General features: G+C 38.2%; 1 protein-coding gene across 1 annotated transcript; it reads left to right on the forward strand.

The window, feature by feature from the left end:
* Nucleotides 1-474: 474 nt before the first annotated feature.
* Nucleotides 475-21,827, forward strand: abcc1 (ATP-binding cassette, sub-family C (CFTR/MRP), member 1). The gene is made up of 31 exons (XM_059557459.1): nucleotides 475-631; nucleotides 2,600-2,776; nucleotides 2,900-3,025; nucleotides 3,284-3,421; nucleotides 6,855-6,980; nucleotides 7,070-7,131; nucleotides 7,289-7,420; nucleotides 7,514-7,741; nucleotides 8,143-8,320; nucleotides 9,311-9,472; nucleotides 9,565-9,657; nucleotides 9,736-9,939; nucleotides 10,056-10,202; nucleotides 10,307-10,394; nucleotides 10,654-10,723; nucleotides 11,665-11,791; nucleotides 12,460-12,636; nucleotides 12,798-12,965; nucleotides 13,048-13,234; nucleotides 15,617-15,668; nucleotides 16,127-16,250; nucleotides 16,345-16,552; nucleotides 17,458-17,768; nucleotides 17,924-18,123; nucleotides 18,217-18,343; nucleotides 18,421-18,522; nucleotides 19,465-19,611; nucleotides 19,729-19,887; nucleotides 20,048-20,214; nucleotides 20,298-20,492; nucleotides 20,725-21,827. The coding sequence occupies exons 1-31, from the start codon at nucleotides 584-586 to the stop codon at nucleotides 20,831-20,833; spliced, it is 4,539 nt and encodes a 1,512-aa protein (XP_059413442.1). The 5' UTR covers nucleotides 475-583; the 3' UTR covers nucleotides 20,834-21,827.
* Nucleotides 21,828-21,994: the final 167 nt, after the last annotated feature.

Here is a 21,994-nt window from a genome sequence, read left to right on the forward strand (position 1 = left end):
AACTGGGTCAAAAAAAAGAAGAAAAAAATTAAAGAAAAGAAAGAACTTAAATCCTCTAAATTAATCTCTAAGTATTAACTTCCAAGGTAAGTATTAGACCACCAATAATAGAAAGACGCCTCGTTTGACTCCTTATAGCACACCTATACATAGTGCACAGTTCTAAGAATGTATTTTAACATTCAAAGTAATTAAATTCAGTATCTTTATGAAAAAGTTTATTTACTTAATGACATTTCCATCATGTGAAACAACCATTGCGATTTGCTTTTAACTGCCATCTTGTCCCTATTTATTGCATTACATAAAGTAAAATGACTTATCCTACAGTACAGTCATGACTTTATAGATAAAATAAAAATTAAAGGGGGGGGGGGGGGGGGGGGGTCAAAACGGCTTGCCATGTGTGTGGCTCCCGTTGCGTCAGTTGTTAAATTGATGAAGTGACAGCGCCCCCTATATTTCAGCTCATGCGTCCCACTTCTACACAGGTCCCCAACATCATAACACGCACAGAGCAGTGGTTATGAAACGGAGGCAGTGTAAACCCAGTACACTATAACAGATCCTTCCTGCGGGGCGAATGGACATTGACAGTTTCTGTAGTTTGGACGGTTCTGATCCATTTTGGGTGAGTAAATAAACAGTTCTACTGACGTGAACTGTATTATTACGACTATATTTTGTTTTCAACAGATTGCTAAGGCTCACCGGGTTGTGTTCCGCGGCATGGAGACACTTGTCTGTGTCTCAAAATACAGCGAGCTGTCTACCTATGCATCATTTCGGGGCGTCATAGGCGCTTTGACGGTTGTTTTTTGGGGTCAGAGCATTTTCAGGCATCAAATTCAGGTCCTAAAAGATGAGTTTGGGTTGAATGCCACTATAACGCCGAATTCTGCTGCCTAGGTAGACAGCTTAGTAGGTTTTGAGACGCAGCCACTGTTGCTAAGCTAACCGGTTAGCCACACAGCAACTACCATATGCAAATAACTCTCTGTGGAGTTTAATACTGCAGTATTGATATTTCTCTGTGACCGTCTAATTTAAGAGTGATTTATAACATGATCACCTGCTAAATGTGTCGTTATCACAGTGTGAAACTTAAGGGTTGACTTGTCACTGATCTGACTTGTTTTTGGTTAGCTAATTCCTCTAATGCTAGGTAGTTTCCTCTCAACTAGAGAACTCATGTATTTGTCATATTTACAAATAATTAAGTCTTGTTTATTTGTGTTCCAGGTCTGACAGGTCAGTGGGTTATCAGTAATAGTTGTAGTCTGACAGGTTTAGGCAGACAGTTTGCCCTTCAAGATCAGAGGGCCAAAACATGCACATGCATATGCATACAGTGCATGCCAAGAAAATATGTCACTTTTCTTGAAATTCTCTCAGCTATTATGTTTACATTGTTAACCCTTTGTTTGTCCAAGGGTACAATGTAATGAAAGATTATTAATGAAAGGTTTGGAGGCCTAGGGTGAAAAGCCCCCCCAAAAAAACATGCCCCATAATAATAATAGTAATAATAATAATAATAATAATAATAATAATGGAAATTTAACAAAGGAAATTTAACAAAGTAATTTTTATTAAACATTGTTTTTTTAAAGTTCATCAATCTCTTTTGTATTACAATCATGCCATAAAATTAGTGCAAAATATACTTAAGTTTAAATAATTGTTTTCTTCCTTGTCAAAGTACTGGGAATTTGAGGTAAAAATGTTTTTAATCTCTCATTAAAATTTTGTGAAGTGTAGCTTTATTGTTCAAACAAACTTTTTTTGTATGACAGTAATTTAAAGGCACAGCAAATACTGCTGTAACATAATTTACAATTGGAATAATGTATTATTTGCTTTTATCGTTTTAAATTTTCTCATGTTTTTCCTTGTTACAATAACAAGAAATTAAGGGTAAAATGTGTTACGTTTTTTTACATTTTGACAATGCAAAAAGTCTTACTGGTCATAACAGTCCTTTTTCTTCTTTTAACAAAACATATCCTTTTTTTAATCATCTTTTAAAAAAATTTTTTTTAAATAAATAAAAATAACATCCATTCAGAATAAAAACACAAAAACAACAACAACAGACATATAATCAATTTGAAATGTGGTGTTCTTGACCGCTGGTAAGGTTGTACAAGTGCATTTAGTTCAATATCTCAAATGTCAAGTAAAGGACCTTTCATGTCCTGGTCTTGAAATTTTAGGAGTGCAGCCTTTTATTTATTGATCTATTATTCCTCCTTAGAGATAGGATTATGGGAAGAGATGCTCCCTACAGAGAACAAGATTAGATTTTCTTTGTTAGAAAAGGTTCACATCATTTTTTAGGAATGTTTTGGATGTCACTACTTAAAGGAAACTTGTTTTTGTCAAGAAGCCTCTCTGCTCTGCTTTGCTCAGTTGGGCAGAAAAGATTGCGCTTGACTTTGGTTCTCTTAAAAGGTCCGCTTAAGAGTGTTTGTTCCTTGCACACATCATTAGATCTTTGTGTGCTTTGCTGGGGGCCTAGAGCTCTGTGTCTACTCCAGTTATTACTTTGTTTCTAAGTTTCATCCAAAGAATCTCTTTTGTCCTCTCATGTTTTCAGGATTGGAACCGGACCTGGCAAACATACAATCCAGACCTGACACCATGTTTCCAGAACACAGTGCTGTTTTGGATACCCTGTCTCTACCTCTGGCTGTTTGCACCATTCTACATCCTATACCTCAAAAGAAATGACCGTGGATACATATGCATGACCCACCTCAACAGAGCCAAAACAGTGAGTATTAACAAAAAGGATTCCGGTACAATGCTTTTTATGTAGCAGTGTGCTCTGCGAGTGTGTTTCCTGATAATTCTGCCTAGACAGCTGTTTCAAAGTCATGTGACTCTCCTCCAACAGGCTATTGGGTTTACCCTATGGCTTATCTGCTGGGCAGATGTTTTCTACTCTTTCTGGGAAAGAAGCCATGGTGCTACAGTAGCCCCAGTCTACCTAGTCAGCCCCACAATGCTTGGCGTTACAATGGTGAGACCTGTTCTTTCACAAAAGGAAGTGCTGAATTTAACTACTTTGCTTGTCAATTACTCTTCGCTCTGCATTGATTTCATATGCAAATGGCATGAAAGTTTCCTGCTTTCTTGCCTCGAGCAAAGGGAAGCAAGCCAAACAAATTCTCCCATATTTCATAATATTGTTTATAGTTTCTTAAAGTTGTCTAGTCATGTTCTTTTCCTAGCTTGATGTTTACAAAATTGAAGTGTTTTGTAATTGGATGTGTTTTAGTTGCTAGCTACGTTCTTGATCCAGTATGAGCGGATGAAGGGGGTCCAGTCCTCAGGGGTGATGCTCAATTTTTGGCTGATTACCATAGTGTGCGCTACAGTCACCTTTCGCTCCAAAATCCTGCATGCACTGAATGAGGTAAATATGAGTTTTGCATTAAAACTGACACTTTTTGCAGTTCATGTAGTAAAATATTTTTTTAATTCAGTGTGATCCAGATGTAATTTAGTTTTTTTTTTAGTCTGAATGGTTAACAAACACGTGTAATAAGATATTTACAAACCTGAGCCAATCCACATTCATTAGTGATTCCAAATCAGATTCAAATTACATTTGTTTACAGTAGAGATAGTGTATGAATGAATCAGCAGTTTTAGATGCAGTAAATGGATGAATGTGTAAAATGTCTCTGTCGCTCGTGATCTCTCATGCACCACGTGGGTTCTGCACCACAGCAGAGGCTACATTTCCTGTCCCTTCCCACACTGAGAGCTACTCTTCAGTTTCTGTAGAAGAAATATTCTCAGTACTATGTTGACTACTACATCTTTAATATAGCAACAAATATATAATCATTGATATACAGGTGCTTCTCAAAAAGTAAAAAAGAAAATTGGAAACTTATTTCAAAAAGTGAAACTTTCAAATATTCTAGATACATTACATGTAAAGTAAAACATTTCAAACGTTGTTTTGTTTTAATTCTGATGAGTAGAGCTTAAAGCTCATGAAAGTAAAAAAATATTAGAATATTTCCTACGATCAATCAAAAAAGGATTTACAAAACAGAAAAGTTCAAGTGCTTTAAAGTATGTTCATTTATACAGTCAATACTTGGTCGGGACTCCTTTAGCACAAACAACAGCCTCAGTGAGGTGTGGCATGAAAGCGATCAGCCTGTGGCACTGCTGAAGCACTATTGAGTCTTTAGCTTGTCTCAGTTGTTTGATCGACTGTTTCTCATATTTCTCTTGAAAATATCCCATAGATTCCATACGTTTTGGCATGCTGAGAAGTTGTGCCAATAAATTGTGCACTGGACCATGTTTAAATCCTCTCTAATCCTTTGAAAATAACACCTGAAGTCTTAAAAGTGAGCTTTTATCCAGTTTGCCCACTTTTCTTGCACTTGAATCCAGAAGAACTGCATTCTGCTGTGTGATTGTCATGTTAATTTATACTCATGTGAGTTCAGTCTTTTTTTATTATCTTGGGCTACTTATCCAGTTTGTTAATGTCCATAAATGTTGTTTTATGGACCTCTTGAAAATATCCCATAGATTCCATACAGGGTTCAGGTCAGGTGAGTTGGCTGGCCAAACAAGCGCAGTGATATCATGTTCAGCAAACCACTTGGAAGTAGTTTTGGCTCTGTGGGCAGGTGCTAAAGTCCTGCTGGAAAAGGAAATTAGCATCTCCATAAAGCTTGTCAGCAGATTGAAGCATAAAGAGCTCCAAAATCTCCTGGAAGTCGGCTGCATTGACTTTGGACTTGATAAAACACAATGGACCAACACCAACAGGCGTTATGGTACCCCAAATCATCACTGACTTCAGAAACTTCACACTGGATTTCAAGCAGCTTGGATTCTGTGCCTCTCCAGTCTTCCTCCAAACTCCAGACTTTGATTTCCAAATGTAATGCAAAATGTACTTTTATCAGAAAAGAGGACTTTGGTCCACTGAGCAGTAGTCCAGTTCTTCTTCTCCTTAGCCCAGCTAAGATGCTTCTGGCAATGTTTCTGCTTCAGAAGTGGTTATTACCTTTATACTTGGTAGTAGGAATTTGCTGGTATCCAATATTCATGTTGCTCAAATACGTTTGAGAAAGTAGTGCAGCTGCTTTATTTATGGGTTTTCCAGAGTAAAGGCTGCATTTTCTGCAGTTTAGCGCCATCTGCTGTCATAGAGTGAATGTGCTTCCATTCAGTCCGCCTCTCACATGTTCCTCGTGCTTCTCATGCGTGCTTGTTTACATCAAAGTGCACACGGGTTTTTCAAGCAGCATACAGCTGTGTTGTGCATTTTGACCAGTTGATGAGAAAAGTTTTCTTAAAATGCATTCAAAATTCTGTATAATTTGTAATATATAATTATTGACTGTATTTAGAAGTGCCCACAATAACAATATCGGACATATTCATTACCGTGATCTATCGCATTACCGAATACCGGCATGTGTCTACTTGGTAGCCCTTTTCCTGAAGACGCCTGAGCTTGGTGATTCTTGATGCACTGACTCCAGCTTCAGTCCACTCCTTGTGAGGCTCTCCCGAGTGTTTGAATCTGCTTTGCCTGACAGTATTCTCAAGCTTGCAGTCATCCCTGTTTCTTGTGCACCTTTTCCTAAACATTTTCGTTCCTTCCAGTCAAAATTGCATTCAATATGCTTTGATACAGCACTCTGTGAACAGCCACCCCTTTCAGTAATGACCTTCTATGACCCATCCTATTTTGTAGAGGGTGTCAGTAGGGCCTTTCGCACCACTTTAGTTCCAGAACTAAATGTACAGTACTAAAGTACTGGGACGATTTTGCGCGAACTATTTCCCAGTACCATTTAAAGGGTTGCCTTCACACTGACAGCGTGTACTAGGATTTGATGTAAGCCGGTCGACAGCGATGTCATTTGTGCGGGGTGTTCAACAACGTTAACAAAGAAGAATAACGCTTACAACAGGAGGATGGAGGACACTGTGATCAGAGCTGTGTTTTTGTTGTGTCTCACAGGTTTCACAGTAATGGACATAGAATGCCGACGTATATTGTAAAGCGATTGAAAGAACAGAAAGGAGGACTAAGAATCTCCAATGATAACTGGCAGTGCTACATTTGCTACAAGTGCCTGCACTTCAGCGTCCGTCCATCTATCGCTGTTCATCATACTTGCAAAATAAGTTCACACAGCAGGTTTACACTGCGTTTTAAATCATGGCGGGTGAGGGTGTTTTTGAACGTGTCTGGCCAATCAGTCTCTACTTACGTCACTTGTAGTACCAGTTATGCTGTTCACACCCTGCTCAGGAGTAGGAGCTAATTTGGTTCTCGAAAAAGGCGATCCGGTACTAAAATAGCCCCCAGTTCCGGTAGTGCAAAAATGCCCAAAAGTTGGTAGTTCCACAATTAGTTCTGGTACTATGAAAAGGTTCCCGCGGTGCGAAAGGCCCTAATGATTGTCTTCTGGACCATTCCTAAGTCCGCAGTCTTCCCCGTTATTGTGGTTTTAAAGAACAAGAGATACCTGAAATTTAGACTGTAGCGATGGTCATTTAGTGAAACTCAAATGTAAATATTCTAATATTTTGAGATACTGGATTTTTGACTTTCATGAGCTGTAAGCTCTTATCATCAAAATTAAAACCAAAAATGTTTGAAATAATGAAACTTTACCAATGAATCTAGAATATATTAATTTTTTTTTTTGATGCACCTGTATAGGATATTGAGCAAACTGGATAAACACATATATCATCAATTGCAAAAGGACAGCCAGTTCTAAAGTACAGATTAAAAAACAAAGCAGGTTTGTTTGAAAACTGAGAAAACCCTTAAAGTGTGTCTTTCCTTTCAGCCTGCCAGTGTGAATGTGTTCAAATATACCACTTTCTACATATATTACACCATGGTGCTCATCTCCCTGATCCTGGCCTGCTTGTCCGACAAGCCTCCGCTCTTTTCACAGGCTGTCAAAGACTCGGTTAGTGAACTTTACTTAAAGAAGGTAGAAGAATGCCTTATTATATGAATGTTGAATTGATGGCCAGCGCTGTGAATGTTTCTGTACAGAATCCATGTCCAGAGTCAGGAGCGTCATTCCTGTCCAGAATCACTTTCTGGTGGATCACAGGGTGAGAAAAATAAATGACTGCCTCCCTTGCTCACGTAATTTCTAGATCCCATTCATCTCATCAATTTCTATCTTCTGTCTACTGAATCCTTCATTTTTAGCTTGTATTCAGACTCAATTTTTTTTTCTTGATGTATGTTCCTCTTGTTTCCTCATAGATTGATGGTGACTGGTTATAAAAGGCCTCTGGAAGAGAAGGATCTGTGGTCACTCAACACAGAGGATAAGTCTCAAAAAGTGGTGCCACAGCTGGTGCGCCGCTGGGACCAAGAATGCAACAAGGTCAAAAGGTCAGAAGTGACTCTTTTTTTTTCTTTCTCTCAAGTAGACAGCTTGCTGCAAAAATGACTAATCCTCTGATTGGGTTATGCTTTTTGTGTTAGGCCAGTAGATAAGACACTCTACTCCCCAAAAAGAGCTGCAAGGGGAGAAAAGAAGGATGGACAACCAATAGAAGAGTCTGAGATTTTGCTTGCAAAAACCCTTCAGAAAACTGGCGAGCCGTCCCTTTTCCTCGCGCTCTGCAGAACCTTTGGACCATACTTTCTCGTCAGCTCTCTGTATAAGATTATTCATGACATCCTGATGTTTGTTGGGCCAGTGATTCTCAGGTATGAATATACAGCATAAGTACCATCTCTTTCTTTTTTTCACGTGCGATTATTCCCATCTGTGCTGAGCTCAGAAGCAGTAGTTCTCTGCAGGGGAAAGTGCAAGTGTGCCCTCTGCCTTTATATGACTTTAACTCTGTGGGAAGGCCACTCTGTCAAAACAACAGCTGTGGCTCTTTAAAGAGCTCTAGTGAAGAGTGAGTTTTGGCATGCTGAGAAGTTGTGCCATCAAATTTTGCTCTGGACCATGTTTAAATCCTTTCTAATCCTTTGAAGTTTAGCAGTGAAACTTTATCCAGTTTGCCAATTTTTCTCCCACTTGAATCCAGAAGAACTGCATTCTACTGCACGATTTACATGTTAATTTATATTCATGTGAGTTCTGTCTTTTTTTAACTTAGGCTACTGATCCAGTTTGTGAATGATTCAAGTGCCCCCACTTGGCATGGCTACTTCTACACCACCTTGCTGTTAGTTTGTGCCTGTGTGCAAACCCTCATTCTGCAGAAATATTTCCATGTTTGCTTTGTGACAGGCATGAGGTTACGTACGGCCATTGTCGGTGCCGTGTACAGGAAAGTAAGTGGACTTTTGATTGATAAAAAAACTGCAAAAAATGCATGTCAAATGTAGGGATATGCCGGTATCAAATTTTCCTGTTGGGGTTAATTGATAATGCTTTTATCACGGTATACGGTATTATCACGGTATTGAAATGTTGTTTTAAAAAAGTGGTCATAATACAGTATAACAGGTTAAATAACTTTTTTTCTTATAACAAAAATAACTAAACATTTAAAACAAAGCAATACAGAAAAATATATAAAAGTGAAATGTTTTACACATTAAAGTGCAAAAGAAATATAAAACCAATAGGTATCAATTTACAGTAAGACCTCATTAGTTAACCTTAGTTAATGCATTCACATTCAAGGCAAGGCAAGTTTATTTATATAGCACATTTCGTACATAATGGAAATTAAAAAAGAAAGTAAAAAAAAGTCATGAAGAAAAATAATCACAAAAATAAAACAAGCAATATAAGAACTTGAAAATGAAAATGATTTAAAAATAGACTTAAAATGAATTTAAGACAAAAGAAATAGAAAATGGTTTTCCATAAAATACAGTGCAATACATAAAATATAGTGTAATCAGTCCGGACATCACATAGTGCTTAGTTTTTTCGAAAGTATGAACAACATGCTCGCCAAGGCTGCATTTGTTTGATCAAGAAAACAATTACAATTATTTGTTCTGTAATATATTGTGAAGTGTATTTTGTTCATGTCACAGCTGTATGCTATAAATGTACACTATAGATGTATTTTACTGTCACTTTTGATCAGGTTAATGCATTCTTGCTGAATAAAGTAATTCGTTGCTTTACTTAATTTTTTTTTTAAATTCCTTTTTAAAAAGTACTATATATATATATATATATATATATATATATATATATATATATATATATATATATATATATATACATATATATATACATATTATACATAAATAATGGTGGTGGTAGTAGTAGTGATTTATAATATTTTCCTTCATTTTGTCAAGGCCTTGGTCATTACCAATGCTGCCCGACGAACATCCACTGTTGGAGAGATTGTGAATCTGATGTCTGTAGATGCTCAGCGTTTTATGGACCTCATCACCTATATCAACATGATTTGGTCAGCACCTTTGCAGGTTATCCTGGCCCTTTACTTCCTGTGGCAGGTATGTGCCTACACAAAGGTGTCTTGGCTTGAATGCTCGTTTCATTACACATCACTAATACCCATTTTTATTTTTTGCTCTTTTGTTATAAGAATCTGGGTCCTTCTGTGCTTGCTGGAGTTGCTGTGATGGTGCTGATGGTTCCTCTAAATGCAGTCATTGCAATGAAAACTAAAACCTACCAGGTTTTTACCTCTTTTCCTGCTCAGCAGGCAATTTTGTTAATTGGATTACCTTTGTTAATCTGACCCACTCATCCACAGGTTGCCCAAATGAAAAGCAAGGACAGTAGGATCAAGCTTATGAATGAGGTGATGAATGGCATTAAAGTCCTTAAACTCTACGCATGGGAACTGGCATTCAAAGACAAAGTGTCTGCCATCCGAGAGAGTGAATTGCGTGTGCTGAAGAAGACGGCTTACCTTGGTGCTGTGTCCACCTTTACTTGGGTCTGTGCACCGTTTTTGGTAGGTGGTGCCTTTTGAGTTCTGCTTTTTCATCATTATTATAGCCCACTTTTTTTGATGTTCCCTTATGGTTGTGCAGTGACATTTGCTTTTGTCATCTTGTCTCTTTTACAAAGGTTGCCCTTTCCACGTTTGCAGTATATGTGTTAATGGATGAACACAATGTTTTGGATGCACAGAAGGCGTTCGTTTCTCTGGCCTTGTTCAACATCCTCCGCTTCCCTCTTAATATGTTGCCCATGGTCATCAGCAGCATGGTGCAGGTATTATCTCTCTCTCTCGGTATAGCATGGTTAACGCGGAAATCCAGGAACTTGCCATGTGATTTATAAATGGTTATGACTATGAAATGTATTGCTTCCATCAGGCCAGTGTGTCTATGAAGCGTCTGCGTGTGTTTCTGTCCCATGAGGAGTTGGATGAAGACAATGTGGAGCGGCCGGCCATCACTGCAAGTGAGTCAATTTGATTCACAAGCAGTTCAAATCTGGAATTAAACAAATGTACTGTACTTTGTGGCTTGTATTTTTTAGTATTCAATGCGTGTTTGACTCATGATGAAGTACTCCAGTCCCCAAACAGTTTCCACAGACAGACATAAAACAGCATTGTATGAGAGAGTAGCAGCTGTTCAGTAGATCTGTGGGTTCAAAGACAGCCCGTGTGTTTTGATCTACACTTAAGATACTTCATTGTTGTTTCCTGCTCATTCAGCTCCTGACAGCATCAGGATTGTGGACGGAGCTTTTAGCTGGTCTAAAGACGACTCCCCTACTTTGAAGAGGTAACACCAATTTCTTTGCATGTAAAAAAGACCCAACGTGATCCAATAAATAGCAACTTGTTCAGTGTTATAGAGCGCTAGGGATGGGAATTGTACGAAATTTCACAATTCTGATGAACGATTCCATGTACAACTATTTTATTACTTTTAAAGAAGCACCAGTTTCCCTCAACAGTTAGTTAAATCTAAACACAAACAACACTTTTTTTTTAATAACACTTTTATTTGAAGTACGTAAAAATTTAGAATGTGTTTCTTTAACTTAAACACCCTGTCAGTGACAAGTCTAACATAAGACTGATTAGTCATTTGTTTGCCATTTGCACATTAGAAAACCTTCAAGAACCGTTTATGTTACAGAATGTCATGAACATTTTTTTGTGCTAAATATCCATTATCAATTCCCAGCTCTATGCACTCTACACAAATGTTGTTGTTGTTGTTGTTATTTTGAAGGCATCAAAATGACTTTTAGCATTGACATGAATATTGCGGTTACATAGAGCACAACCAGTGAAGCAGACTCCTGAGGACATTACAGGTAAGTACATGTGCATGAACCCCGAAACAGGAGAGCTTCAGTCGCCAGAAGAAATGTAATCTGGTGAATCTCCACTGATATTAATGAGAGGGAGAATGAAATTTGGGAATGCTGAATTGCTTTAAATCTTAGCTTAATTTCTATCTCATTTACTTCAAATCATTCATTGAACTGTGTAATTTTACTTGCATTATTGTTCACTCTGAGTACAATTCAATCAGTACACTCTGAAGGATTTGCCTGAACTCTTCGATCAACAATGAAGTGAATGAAGAAATCTCAATGGATGAATGAACTCTTTTATACCTTCATGACACAATGCCGCCTCTGACCACATGTTGCTTGAACTGTTTGTTGTTTGTATCTGTTCTTGACTCGGCGTGTCTCTCTGTCTCTTCAGGATTAATGTGCGTATCCCTGAGGGGGCGCTTGTTGCTGTGGTAGGGCACGTGGGTTCAGGGAAATCCTCTCTGCTTTCAGCTTTGCTGGGAGAGATGCAGAAGCAAGAAGGATCTGTCTCGATCAAGGTACAGACACAAGCTGTGGGCTTCTTTTATTGCAAGGTTGTCTGAAATGATTTTGTGGAAACAGTGGCTCTTTAGCGGTAAGTGCTTTGTGGTATTTAAAGTTTAATAGATTCTGTAGTGTTTGCACTGGGGCTCAAACATTTCAGACCACTATATCGTCTATTATAATTGAATAGTTTAAAATATAATCTACTATAATTTTTTAATAGATATTCATAGCTTTAATATTACTTCATTTCATTATATTAGCAGCATAACAATGTAATGCAAATTTGAATTAAAGTTAGAATTTCGTAATGTCTTCGTATTAGGTTTGTTCCCTTGATTGGCGTCAACTCCACATGATTTGAAAATGTTCCAAAAAGCGTCTTGTGCTTCTGTGAAAGCAGGAACATCTGACTGTCACATGATCAATGTCCCAAATGTATTTATTTGATTTAGAAATGGTTAATTATGTGTCGAAACCTTTATATTCTTTTTATCTTTATATTTATTTATTAATAACAATGCCTTAAAGACATTTAAGGATAAAATGAATCTTAAGAACAGTATGAAAGAAAACTATCAGTTTTTCAAAGTGGTCCAAAACTTTTGGTGTCCACTGTGTATTTGCATATCATTGATAATAGGACGATAAAGAAATGCATTGAGTATCTGATGTTTTTCAGGGCTCTGTGGCTTACGTGCCTCAGCAGGCCTGGATCCAGAACGCCACTCTCAAAGACAACATTTTGTTTGGACGGGAGGCAAAAGACAGCTGGTACCAGAAAGTGGTGGAGGCGTGTGCTCTCCTACCAGACCTGGAGGTCCTACCTGGAGGAGACTCCACAGAGATTGGGGAGAAGGTAAATAAAGACTTTAGAAAGATTCATACACTTTGTCATAAACAAGCATGATAGATTGAGGGTTAATGCTGCATGGTGTCACAGGCTGCTTTTGAATGCAACAATCTGACATGATTTAAATAGCAGTCAGTTGGGTTAATCACGTGACATTGTAAATTTAGGGTGTGAATCTGTCCGGAGGTCAAAAACAGCGGGTGAGTGTGGCCAGGGCTGTGTACTGCAGCTGTGCAGTGTATCTGCTGGATGACCCACTCTCCGCTGTGGACGCTCATGTGGGAAAACACATCTTTGAGAAGGTCATCGGACCTCAGGGGTTGCTACAGGGCAGAGTAAGGCCATTTTAACCATGTATTATCCAAATATGTATACACCTCTTATAGACATTTCACATCACACATGGTACTCTTTCAGACACGAGTTCTGGTGACCCACGGACTGAGCTTCCTGCCCCAGGCTGACCTGATTCTGGTGATGGTGGATGGGGAAATCACAGAGATGGGCTCTTACACCGAGCTGCTGGGCAGACAGGGTGCTTTCGCTGACTTCCTGCGTACCTACAGCAACACAGAGCAGGAGGAGGAGGAGGAGTCCGTGGGAGGTGAGGCTGCCCTCCTCAAATCTGAACTTCTTTCATGTGTCTGTCCTTTCACTGTAAATGATTACTATTGTTCACATTGTGTGTGATTTTTGTGTAGTGATCTTTTTTTGGTCTGTATGTCTGTGTTTTCGTCTCCATTTTCTTCTTATTTGTTGTGTCCCCTCTGTTGGCTGTTCAGAGGAGGGAGGGGAAGCAGAGGACGAGAAAGGGAAATCTGAAGGTTTGAGGGTGTAATTTGTTCCTGGGCCATATAGATTAAATAGGCCTGCCTGTACTGCATGTTAGAATAGGGCTTATTATCCTGCTTTGAGGCCTGAAAAATTTGAGGTGCACACCGAGTTGTTTTAGTACTTTCCCACTTCATTACTATTGGACTATATCTCATAACGCTTAGATTGACCTTTGCACTGTGCTTCATTTTGATGGAGTAAATCGAATTGAATCCCATCTCGGCTCACTTGAGAGCCATGCAATGATGTGAGTTTTACTAAATAATTAATGTATGACACTTTTTGACAAAATACACTGCTGTTTGAAGCGTCTTATTCTCACCAAGACTGCATTTATTTGATCAAAACCTAAATGAATAAAAAACATGCATAATGCATTATAAAAGTAGTTATAGTCCATTAATTATGCCTAGTAGAGCACCTTATGATCTGTTGTACAAGCTCATAAATAATTGTAACGACAATTAATACATCATAACATTTATCAACACTACACATTTTAAATTTGGTTGTAATTATTTACGACAAGATATAAAGATGTAATTTGTTTCTGCGACAGCAAAGCTGAATTCTAGCATTCTAATATGCTAATTTGGTGCTCAAGTGTTTGTTTGTTTTTGTATTTTTTGAATGGAAAGTTCAAAAGACAAAATAGAAATATTTAAACATTATTATTATTATTATTATTATTTAGAAATAAGATCATTACATTTCAGATATCCAGGGAAATGTCTTTGTAGTCTGTGCAGGACATTTGCTTTCATCATTTTGGTTAGAATGCAGCACTGTGAATGGTTTCAAACCTTTGACATTCACCAGTCTTGTCACTTTGTCAGTTCCTCATGTGTCTGAGGTGCTGGGCAGCCTGCTGGTGATCCTTCTAACCTTAACCCACACCTCTGAGCCTAAAACGCTGAGTGCATTTAAATGCACATTCTTAAGCCGATTATGCTTAATAAACCGAAAATGCATTTGGTCATGTAAATGCGATAACCTGTTTTTTTTTTGGGGTCATAAACGACGTAAGCATAAACCGGTCACAGCAGGTAGTTTTTTGCCTCTTACTCCGATTACGCATGGCATGTAAACACACTAACTAGCTTTCTGTTGGCTTATTGAAGTGCACGTGTGTGATTCGTGACAGGAACGCATCCTTAATGCAGATTTAAGCACATCTAGACCGAGCAAATGTCTTGCAGTAAAGAAAGCAGGAAATATTGAACAAAAGCAGACTTTTTCATGACTCAGAAAGTGATAAAAGTGTTCTCCTCTCGTGCAGTAGTATTAGAAGTGGATCAGTCACAGTACTGCTTTTATAACTGCATGAGAGGATAATATAGTTGCAAGCTGACATGTTGCAGGTTTAATTTAACATCACAACTGACAAATGTATGGAATATGCCTACTCTGAGTCAGATGAGCAAATGATTATATTTTGACGTCCCTACAGGGAAATAACCTGATTTATTAATGAAGTCATGTAAACACAGCTTACTTGCGTTGTCAGGTTACTGATGTGTGTAAACGGGGAAAACTGGATATTTTAATAAGCTGATATTTGTGACTTATCAGCTTACTGGTGTGCATGTAAACGTGTTCATTGATTTAGTGTCTACAGTTTTGATAGACTGGGTTTCATTTCAGCTGACTTGAGATATGTGGTTGCTTCGAAGCAAATTACGATTGCCTTTTACTGCCACATTAAATCTAGGCATGTTTGTACTCAAGTCCGGCCTTGTGTTTTAGTTGCTGCTTGATCACAAAATTTTGATTGATTTTTGATTGCTTTTGATTGACATGATTTATAGATAATTATGAGAAAGCTTGTCTTCTGTAACAGAATAGTTTAAGGAGTCATTGGTATGGGCATGGAAAAGTATGAAGCTTACAGGAAGATATGCATGTAATTCTGTGTATTGTAGGATATATTTTCGGTAACCGTTTATTTTATGGTTACATCTATTAGTTGCTTATTAGTATGCATATTAATAGAATATTAGCCATGTATTGGTGCTAATTAAGCACATATTAATGCCTTATTCTACATCCCTAATCCTACCTGATTTATGGAGAGAAAAGTCAGTTATTAGTAATAAGCAACTAATATTTTGTAACCGTAAAATAAAGTGTTACCATATTTTCTGATCCACAGAAGCAGTTCCACGGAAAGGACTTGAGAATGGGGGCCCTGCTGCTGTGTTGGGGTAAGAGAGACCGAATACCTTTCCCGATTCACGAATAAACACTGCGTCTAGACATGTTGCAACATGATGAATCACTAGTGACGAGACATTTTGTCTTTCCTAATTTGCGCATTGCTTTCTGCATTTGTCTTCTGAATCTCATGATAGATTTGTGTGAGAAACCGGTGGAATTATAACTGGTTATTCACTGATAATTTCATTTGTGAGTTTGAGAAACATTGTGACCAAATCCTGAGTCACTGAATCAGTCATTTCACATGCTGTCCATCTGTTTGACAGATAAAAAAACAAGAACAAAACCTTACTGCATCACACACTCATTTGTGCTAGATACTAAAAATGACTAAAAATGTGTTATGGTTGATAAAGACTCTGTCTTATATGTAACAACCATTAAACATTTAACTAATAGAATTTAGACATTATTTGCTAGCCTGCTCTATCTCTGTGTCCTGTAGGCAGAGTCAGATCTCTCTTAATGCAGCAGGCAAAACTGAAGCCAGTGATGCTGCGGCCGCAAAGAAGACCAAATCCACAGAAGCTTCCCGACTGACTGAGGCTGACAAGGCCAACACTGGCAGGGTATGAGTCAGCCATCCCGCTATGTCAGGATGTGAGATCATGGTTCCTATTTCCATCTGAATTTGAGATTTAGTGAATGTTGTGTGTTGTGCAGGTGAAGCTGTCCGTGTTTTGGGAGTACATGAAGGCTATCGGCTTGCCCCTGTCCATCTTCAGTATCTTTCTGTTCTTCTGTCATCATCTGTCCTCTCTGGGCTCAAACTACTGGCTCAGTCTCTGGACAGATGACCCTGTTATCAACAACACACAGCCCAACAGAGAGATGCGTTTAGGGGTGTATGGAGCCTTCGGACTCACACAAGGTGATTTAAGAGGCATTCATGTTGTTGTGTGTTATTGCATATATTTCGTTTTTAAATTCTTGAACACGTGCTTTTAAAATGACAACTTGTATTCAAGGTTACATAGCCTCCTCAACCAATTTTTTTATATTAGCTTGTAGTTACATGGATAAATGTATATTCCTTCGTTATGTTATGTCTTTAAAATTAAAAACCATATTGAATTGTGTAATTCGGTAAAATAAAAACATTGCTTTAACAGGGCTTGTGTTTTGGGGGCTTCAGTTTAACATTAATATTTCAGTTAACAGTAAATATTTTGATTGGAAATGACAGTTCGGCAAAAATGATAAGTGCACACATCCAGCAAGGCAGAAATCTCAGTGAGAGTGTGCAACTACAAAAATCACAAAAAGGAAAAGTTGGTACACCAAAGCTCCATAAACCAACAGTGAAGTTACAAGGCATATCGTCAATGTTGGTTAGAACTTGTAATAAAAAATATTTCTTGGTGTGCCAACGTGTCTCTTTTTCTAAATACAATATTACATCATTGGAATACCTTTTTCGAATTCCTTCCAAAATTTACTGAAATATATAGATTTTTAAATACCATCTCAATTTCACAGGTGATTAAATAGCTGCATATTAATAATGATTGTATTTTCATAATTTTTTTCTTACATTTTAAGGTAACATTTTGAGTATTGTTTAATGTAAGAAATGTTTTAAGCTAATGCATTTTTATGCAACTCTGCATCCTTCTATATTATTTTTTTTGTCATTAATATACCCATATCTAGTGATTTTCATTTGATTTATTTTTTTATTTATTAATATTTAAGCATGTCTGTCCAGTAACCAGTTTGATTCTGAAAAGCCATATTTCTCTCTTTCTTTTTTCTTTTTCATTTTCTCTCTGACAGGCATTGCAGTGTTCTGCTATTCTGTGTCGGTGTCTGTGGGTGGGATCTTAGCCTCCCGCTACCTACACCAGACGATGCTCTACAACGTCCTGAGATCGCCCATGTCTTTCTTCGAACGCACACCCAGTGGCAACCTGGTCAACCGCTTTGCCAAAGAGACAGACACCATTGACACGGTCATCCCTAGCATCATTAAAATGTTCATGGGCTCCCTGTTTAATGTGCTGGGTTCATGTGCTGTCATCCTCATCGCCACTCCGCTGGTGGCCATTATCATCCCGCCGCTGGGCCTGCTTTACTTCTTTGTGCAGGTCAGTTATTTTACCACGCAGCTGCTTATTAGGAAAGGCTAGTTATTCTGTAGGCTAAAAAACATTTAGATAGAAATGTTTCAAAATCTAAAACTTCAGTGTAAGTGTAGTAATGGTGGGTGCTGCTCTAACATTTGCCTTTGTCTCTCTGTTAGCGTTTCTACGTGGCATCCTCTCGGCAACTGAAACGACTGGAGTCTGTGAGCCGCTCTCCTGTCTACACGCACTTCAACGAGACGCTGCTGGGCACCAGTGTGATCAGAGCATTTGGAGAGCAGGAACGCTTCATCAGAGAGAGTGACGGAAGAGTGGACCACAACCAGAAAGCTTATTTCCCCAGCATTGTAGCCAACCGGTGAGATTTCGCAGAAGATTCAGTTTTCTGGTTTAGATGTCATTAAGTTTGATGGAAAGTTGATCATTTGTGTGTGTCTTTGTGTCTCTGCAGATGGCTGGCTGTGAGGTTAGAGTTTGTGGGCAACTGTATTGTGACATTTGCAGCACTTTTTGCAGTGATGGCCCGGGACAGTCTGAGTCCAGGTATCATGGGGCTGTCCATCTCTTATGCGCTGCAGGTCAGTTTAACTTCTAAAATGATGAGATGCAGACCAAATGTACAGCCAAATCCTTACTAGTTCTGTATTTCTCACAGGTCACAACATCTTTGAACTGGCTGGTGCGGATGTCCTCTGAGCTGGAGACTAACATAGTAGCCGTGGAGAGGGTGAAGGAATATGGAGACACAGAGAAAGAGGTCAGTGCACCAGCAGGCAGATTGTGTGTGTGTGTTCAATCTGTTCTTGTGTAGAGTCCAATCTGTGATTAGCCCTGTTTTCTAACTTATCTCACACTGTACTAGAGAGATGAGGATATGTAGCACACATTGAGCAGTGGGGGATAGTATAGGTCTACAAAATGTGGCAATAGTTTCCATAGCTTTAAATAATTTATTTGACATCTCCATGGACTTTTTCTTTGCCGACATTTATTAATGAAGTCTACGGCTACAATTTGTGTTAATGCATGAAAGGAAAGTCTATGTCTGTGATCTTGTAACTGGTCTTTTTTCCATTAGGTATGCTGATCACTGGTCAAGGGTTTGTGGGGTTTTTTTTTTTTTTTTTTTTTACTATTTCTAATAGTATCTCAATTTAAATGGACCGTCATTTCGACAAATTTTTAAAAGTGATTTTTATGTACAATTTTTACAAATGATTACGTACACTTTATAAAAATTTGATTCTTTATACTAACATTCAAATGTTAGAAATTTTATAAAGCAAGGATGCATTAAATTGATCAAAAGTGACAGTATATACAGTATCTCAGTCCACACACACACACACACACACACACACACACACACACACACTGACAAAGATATCTAGGGAACATGTAACACTGGAGCAATGGCTTTCAAATTCAGCTTTGCATCACAGGAATAAATGACACTTAATTACATTTATATTTAAACATTACGCTTAAACATCCTAACCGCCCCAGTCTTCTAAATAGAAGTGTTATAAGCAGTCAGCTAATTCAAATAATATTAGATGAACTACAGCATGTCACACTGCAGGACATATCAATGTCCCGAAAGTCTTTCTAGTTAACTTCATGTATTTCTGGTTTCCATGTTAAAGATGGATTGTTGACATCTGGTTGGTCTGTGCTGCATTAATGTCTCTGTTTACAGGCTGAATGGAGGTTGGAGCACTCAACTCTGCCTGCTGGCTGGCCGACCACTGGTCATATTGAAATCCGCAACTTTGGCTTGAGATACAGAGAGGACTTAGAGCTGGCTATTTCTGATATCTCGGTCAACATTGAGGGAGGGGAAAAGGTGCCTTGAGCCATTGCAATATTCAGAATCTTCTCAAGCTTTGACTTCATGAATACATTTTGTCCCCCTTATTAACATGCAATGTTAACCATGTATGTATTTGTGTGTTTTTCTTAGGTGGGAATTGTGGGTAGGACAGGAGCAGGAAAGTCCTCACTGACATTAGGGCTCTTCCGCATCATCGAGGCGTCTCAGGGGGAGATTTGTGTAGATGGAGTCAACATTGCTGAGCTGGGCCTGCATGAGCTACGATCCAGAATCACAATCATTCCTCAGGTACCACACTTAAATTCACCTAAACATAGATTTAAAGTCACTCATTTGAGGACATCAACAATAAAGTTTTCAATCTGTTAAAATGCTTTCTTGCCAATGAAAATGTACGTCTTTTTAGTTTTTCTTTTGTATTTCTAAATACCTTTTTTCTCTGTCACAGGATCCAGTGCTGTTCTCTGGTTCCTTGCGTATGAATCTGGACCCCTTTGATGGCTACACTGATGAGGAGGTCTGGAGAGCTCTGGAGCTCGCACATCTCAAGAACTTTGTGTCTGGCCTGCCTGACAAACTCAACCATGAGTGTTCAGAGGGAGGAGAGAATCTCAGGTACAAACCCCTTCTCAGCCATGTTTACTCATCATTTGATTAACATCTGATATGACTTTCTGACTGGATATTCTGGGCTTCAGTTTGGGCCAGCGGCAGCTGGTTTGCCTGGCCCGAGCTCTCCTGAGGAAGACCAAGATTCTGGTTTTGGATGAAGCCACTGCAGCTGTAGACATGGAGACGGACAATCTGATTCAGTCCACTATCAGAACTCAGTTTGAGGACTGCACCGTTCTGACCATCGCCCACCGTCTCAACACCATCATGGACTACACTAGGTATACATTTTTTTTTTTTTAAATAATGAAACTTCAAGAATATTAAATAATAATAATAATAACTGTAAAAATGTATATAAATGCATATATATATATATATATATATATATATATATATATATATATAATATGTGTGTATGTGTATATTACAATTGAAAGACTACACTCACACTATATTATAATTGTTATATAATAATACTTAAAAAATGTTCCCTCTATGATTTCTTCAAAGGGTGCTGGTTCTCGATAAAGGCCAGATGGCAGAATTTGGTTCTCCGTCCAATTTAATTGCCAAGAAGGGAATTTTCTACAAGATGGCCAAAGACTCAGGTTTGGTCTGAAAAGTAGAGGGGCTGAAGAGCCCTCTGTTCATCCAGGACATAACACTGACTAGAGCCCTTTGAGAGTGGACCTTGCGAGACATGGACTCTGAAGGTACCTCTTCTGTGGGCCTGGAGATCACACACTCACACCGTGTGAACATGACACCACTCCATCTTCAGCTATTGTGTATCCCTCCATTTTCAATTACATTTTAAAGGTTTCACTGCAAATGCTGCTTTAAATGATGTTTGCTCCTAAAATGTGGGAGGTTTGAAACTAGTTTGATTTATTCATGGCTGTTTTTGTTTGAAATTTCATTTGGAAGATTTCTCAGTTTACCACTAAGCCACACTTTGCTGCTAGTGTTTGATTGTGAGGTAATGAAAACAATTATACTTGCAACTTTTGTTTCACTAGAAAAATCAAAGAACAAAGTTTCTCTGTGCAGTGTACCATTGATCCAGTGATCAATTGTTTATTGACCAAACAGCTGCTGGGAAATCACTCCATGAGCATGAGGTACTTCATCCCAAGCCAAAATTAATATTTGAAGCTATTCTCATTATCAAAGAAGCATCACATTTGAAATCTCTAGTTTTATTTCAATTGTTTTCTCTCATTTAATCTTTATTTATAGTTTGAGAATATCTGTTACAATATTTATTATCTCCCACTAATGGTGGCTTAAGCATCATCTTACCAATATCATGCAGTAGAGTCTGCACTGACCTTCTGTTTTCATTGGTAATTTATTTAGTTGTTGTGTTTGATTTAATGATCTTTGTCTACTCTTATTTCTCAGTGATCATTTCACCAAAAAAATATGAACGCACTTACTGTTCTTAATAAAAACCTCAAACTAGGGTTTATTTTTCAGCTTTATTGGGAGTGATGTTTAAAAAAACAAGTAGGAATGATCCAATGCCACTTTAAGGTCAGATACCTTAATTGAGTAGTTCTTTAAGGAGAGATTGTCTTGTAGATGGCTGTACCTACTGAGCTGTGTGCTGTGTGCTGTTGAATGTAAGCTTGTGCGCCATGTTGTTTCATTCATCAGTACCTCCACTCTAGATCATTTAAGCCTTCTGAGTTTTTAAAGGCCAATCAGTTTTTTTTTAAGAACTGACAAAGATACACTTTGAATGATAAAAAATATATATCTGATTTGTTACATATTT

The sequence above is a fragment of the Carassius carassius genome, chromosome 1 (assembly GCF_963082965.1).
Source record: "Carassius carassius chromosome 1, fCarCar2.1, whole genome shotgun sequence".
In the NCBI taxonomy this organism is placed as follows: domain Eukaryota; kingdom Metazoa; phylum Chordata; class Actinopteri; order Cypriniformes; family Cyprinidae; genus Carassius; species Carassius carassius.

Bases quoted from the DNA above. Each gene is read 5' to 3' on its own strand.
- abcc1 (XM_059557459.1), top strand. From the start codon at position 584: ATGGACATTGACAGTTTCTGTAGTTTGGACGGTTCTGATCCATTTTGG. The intron at 9,473-9,564 runs GTATGTGCCTAC...TTTTGTTATAAG, and splicing joins CCCTTTACTTCCTGTGGCAG to AATCTGGGTCCTTCTGTGCT. The intron at 15,669-16,126 runs GTAAGAGAGACC...TGTGTCCTGTAG, and splicing joins GGCCCTGCTGCTGTGTTGGG to GCAGAGTCAGATCTCTCTTA.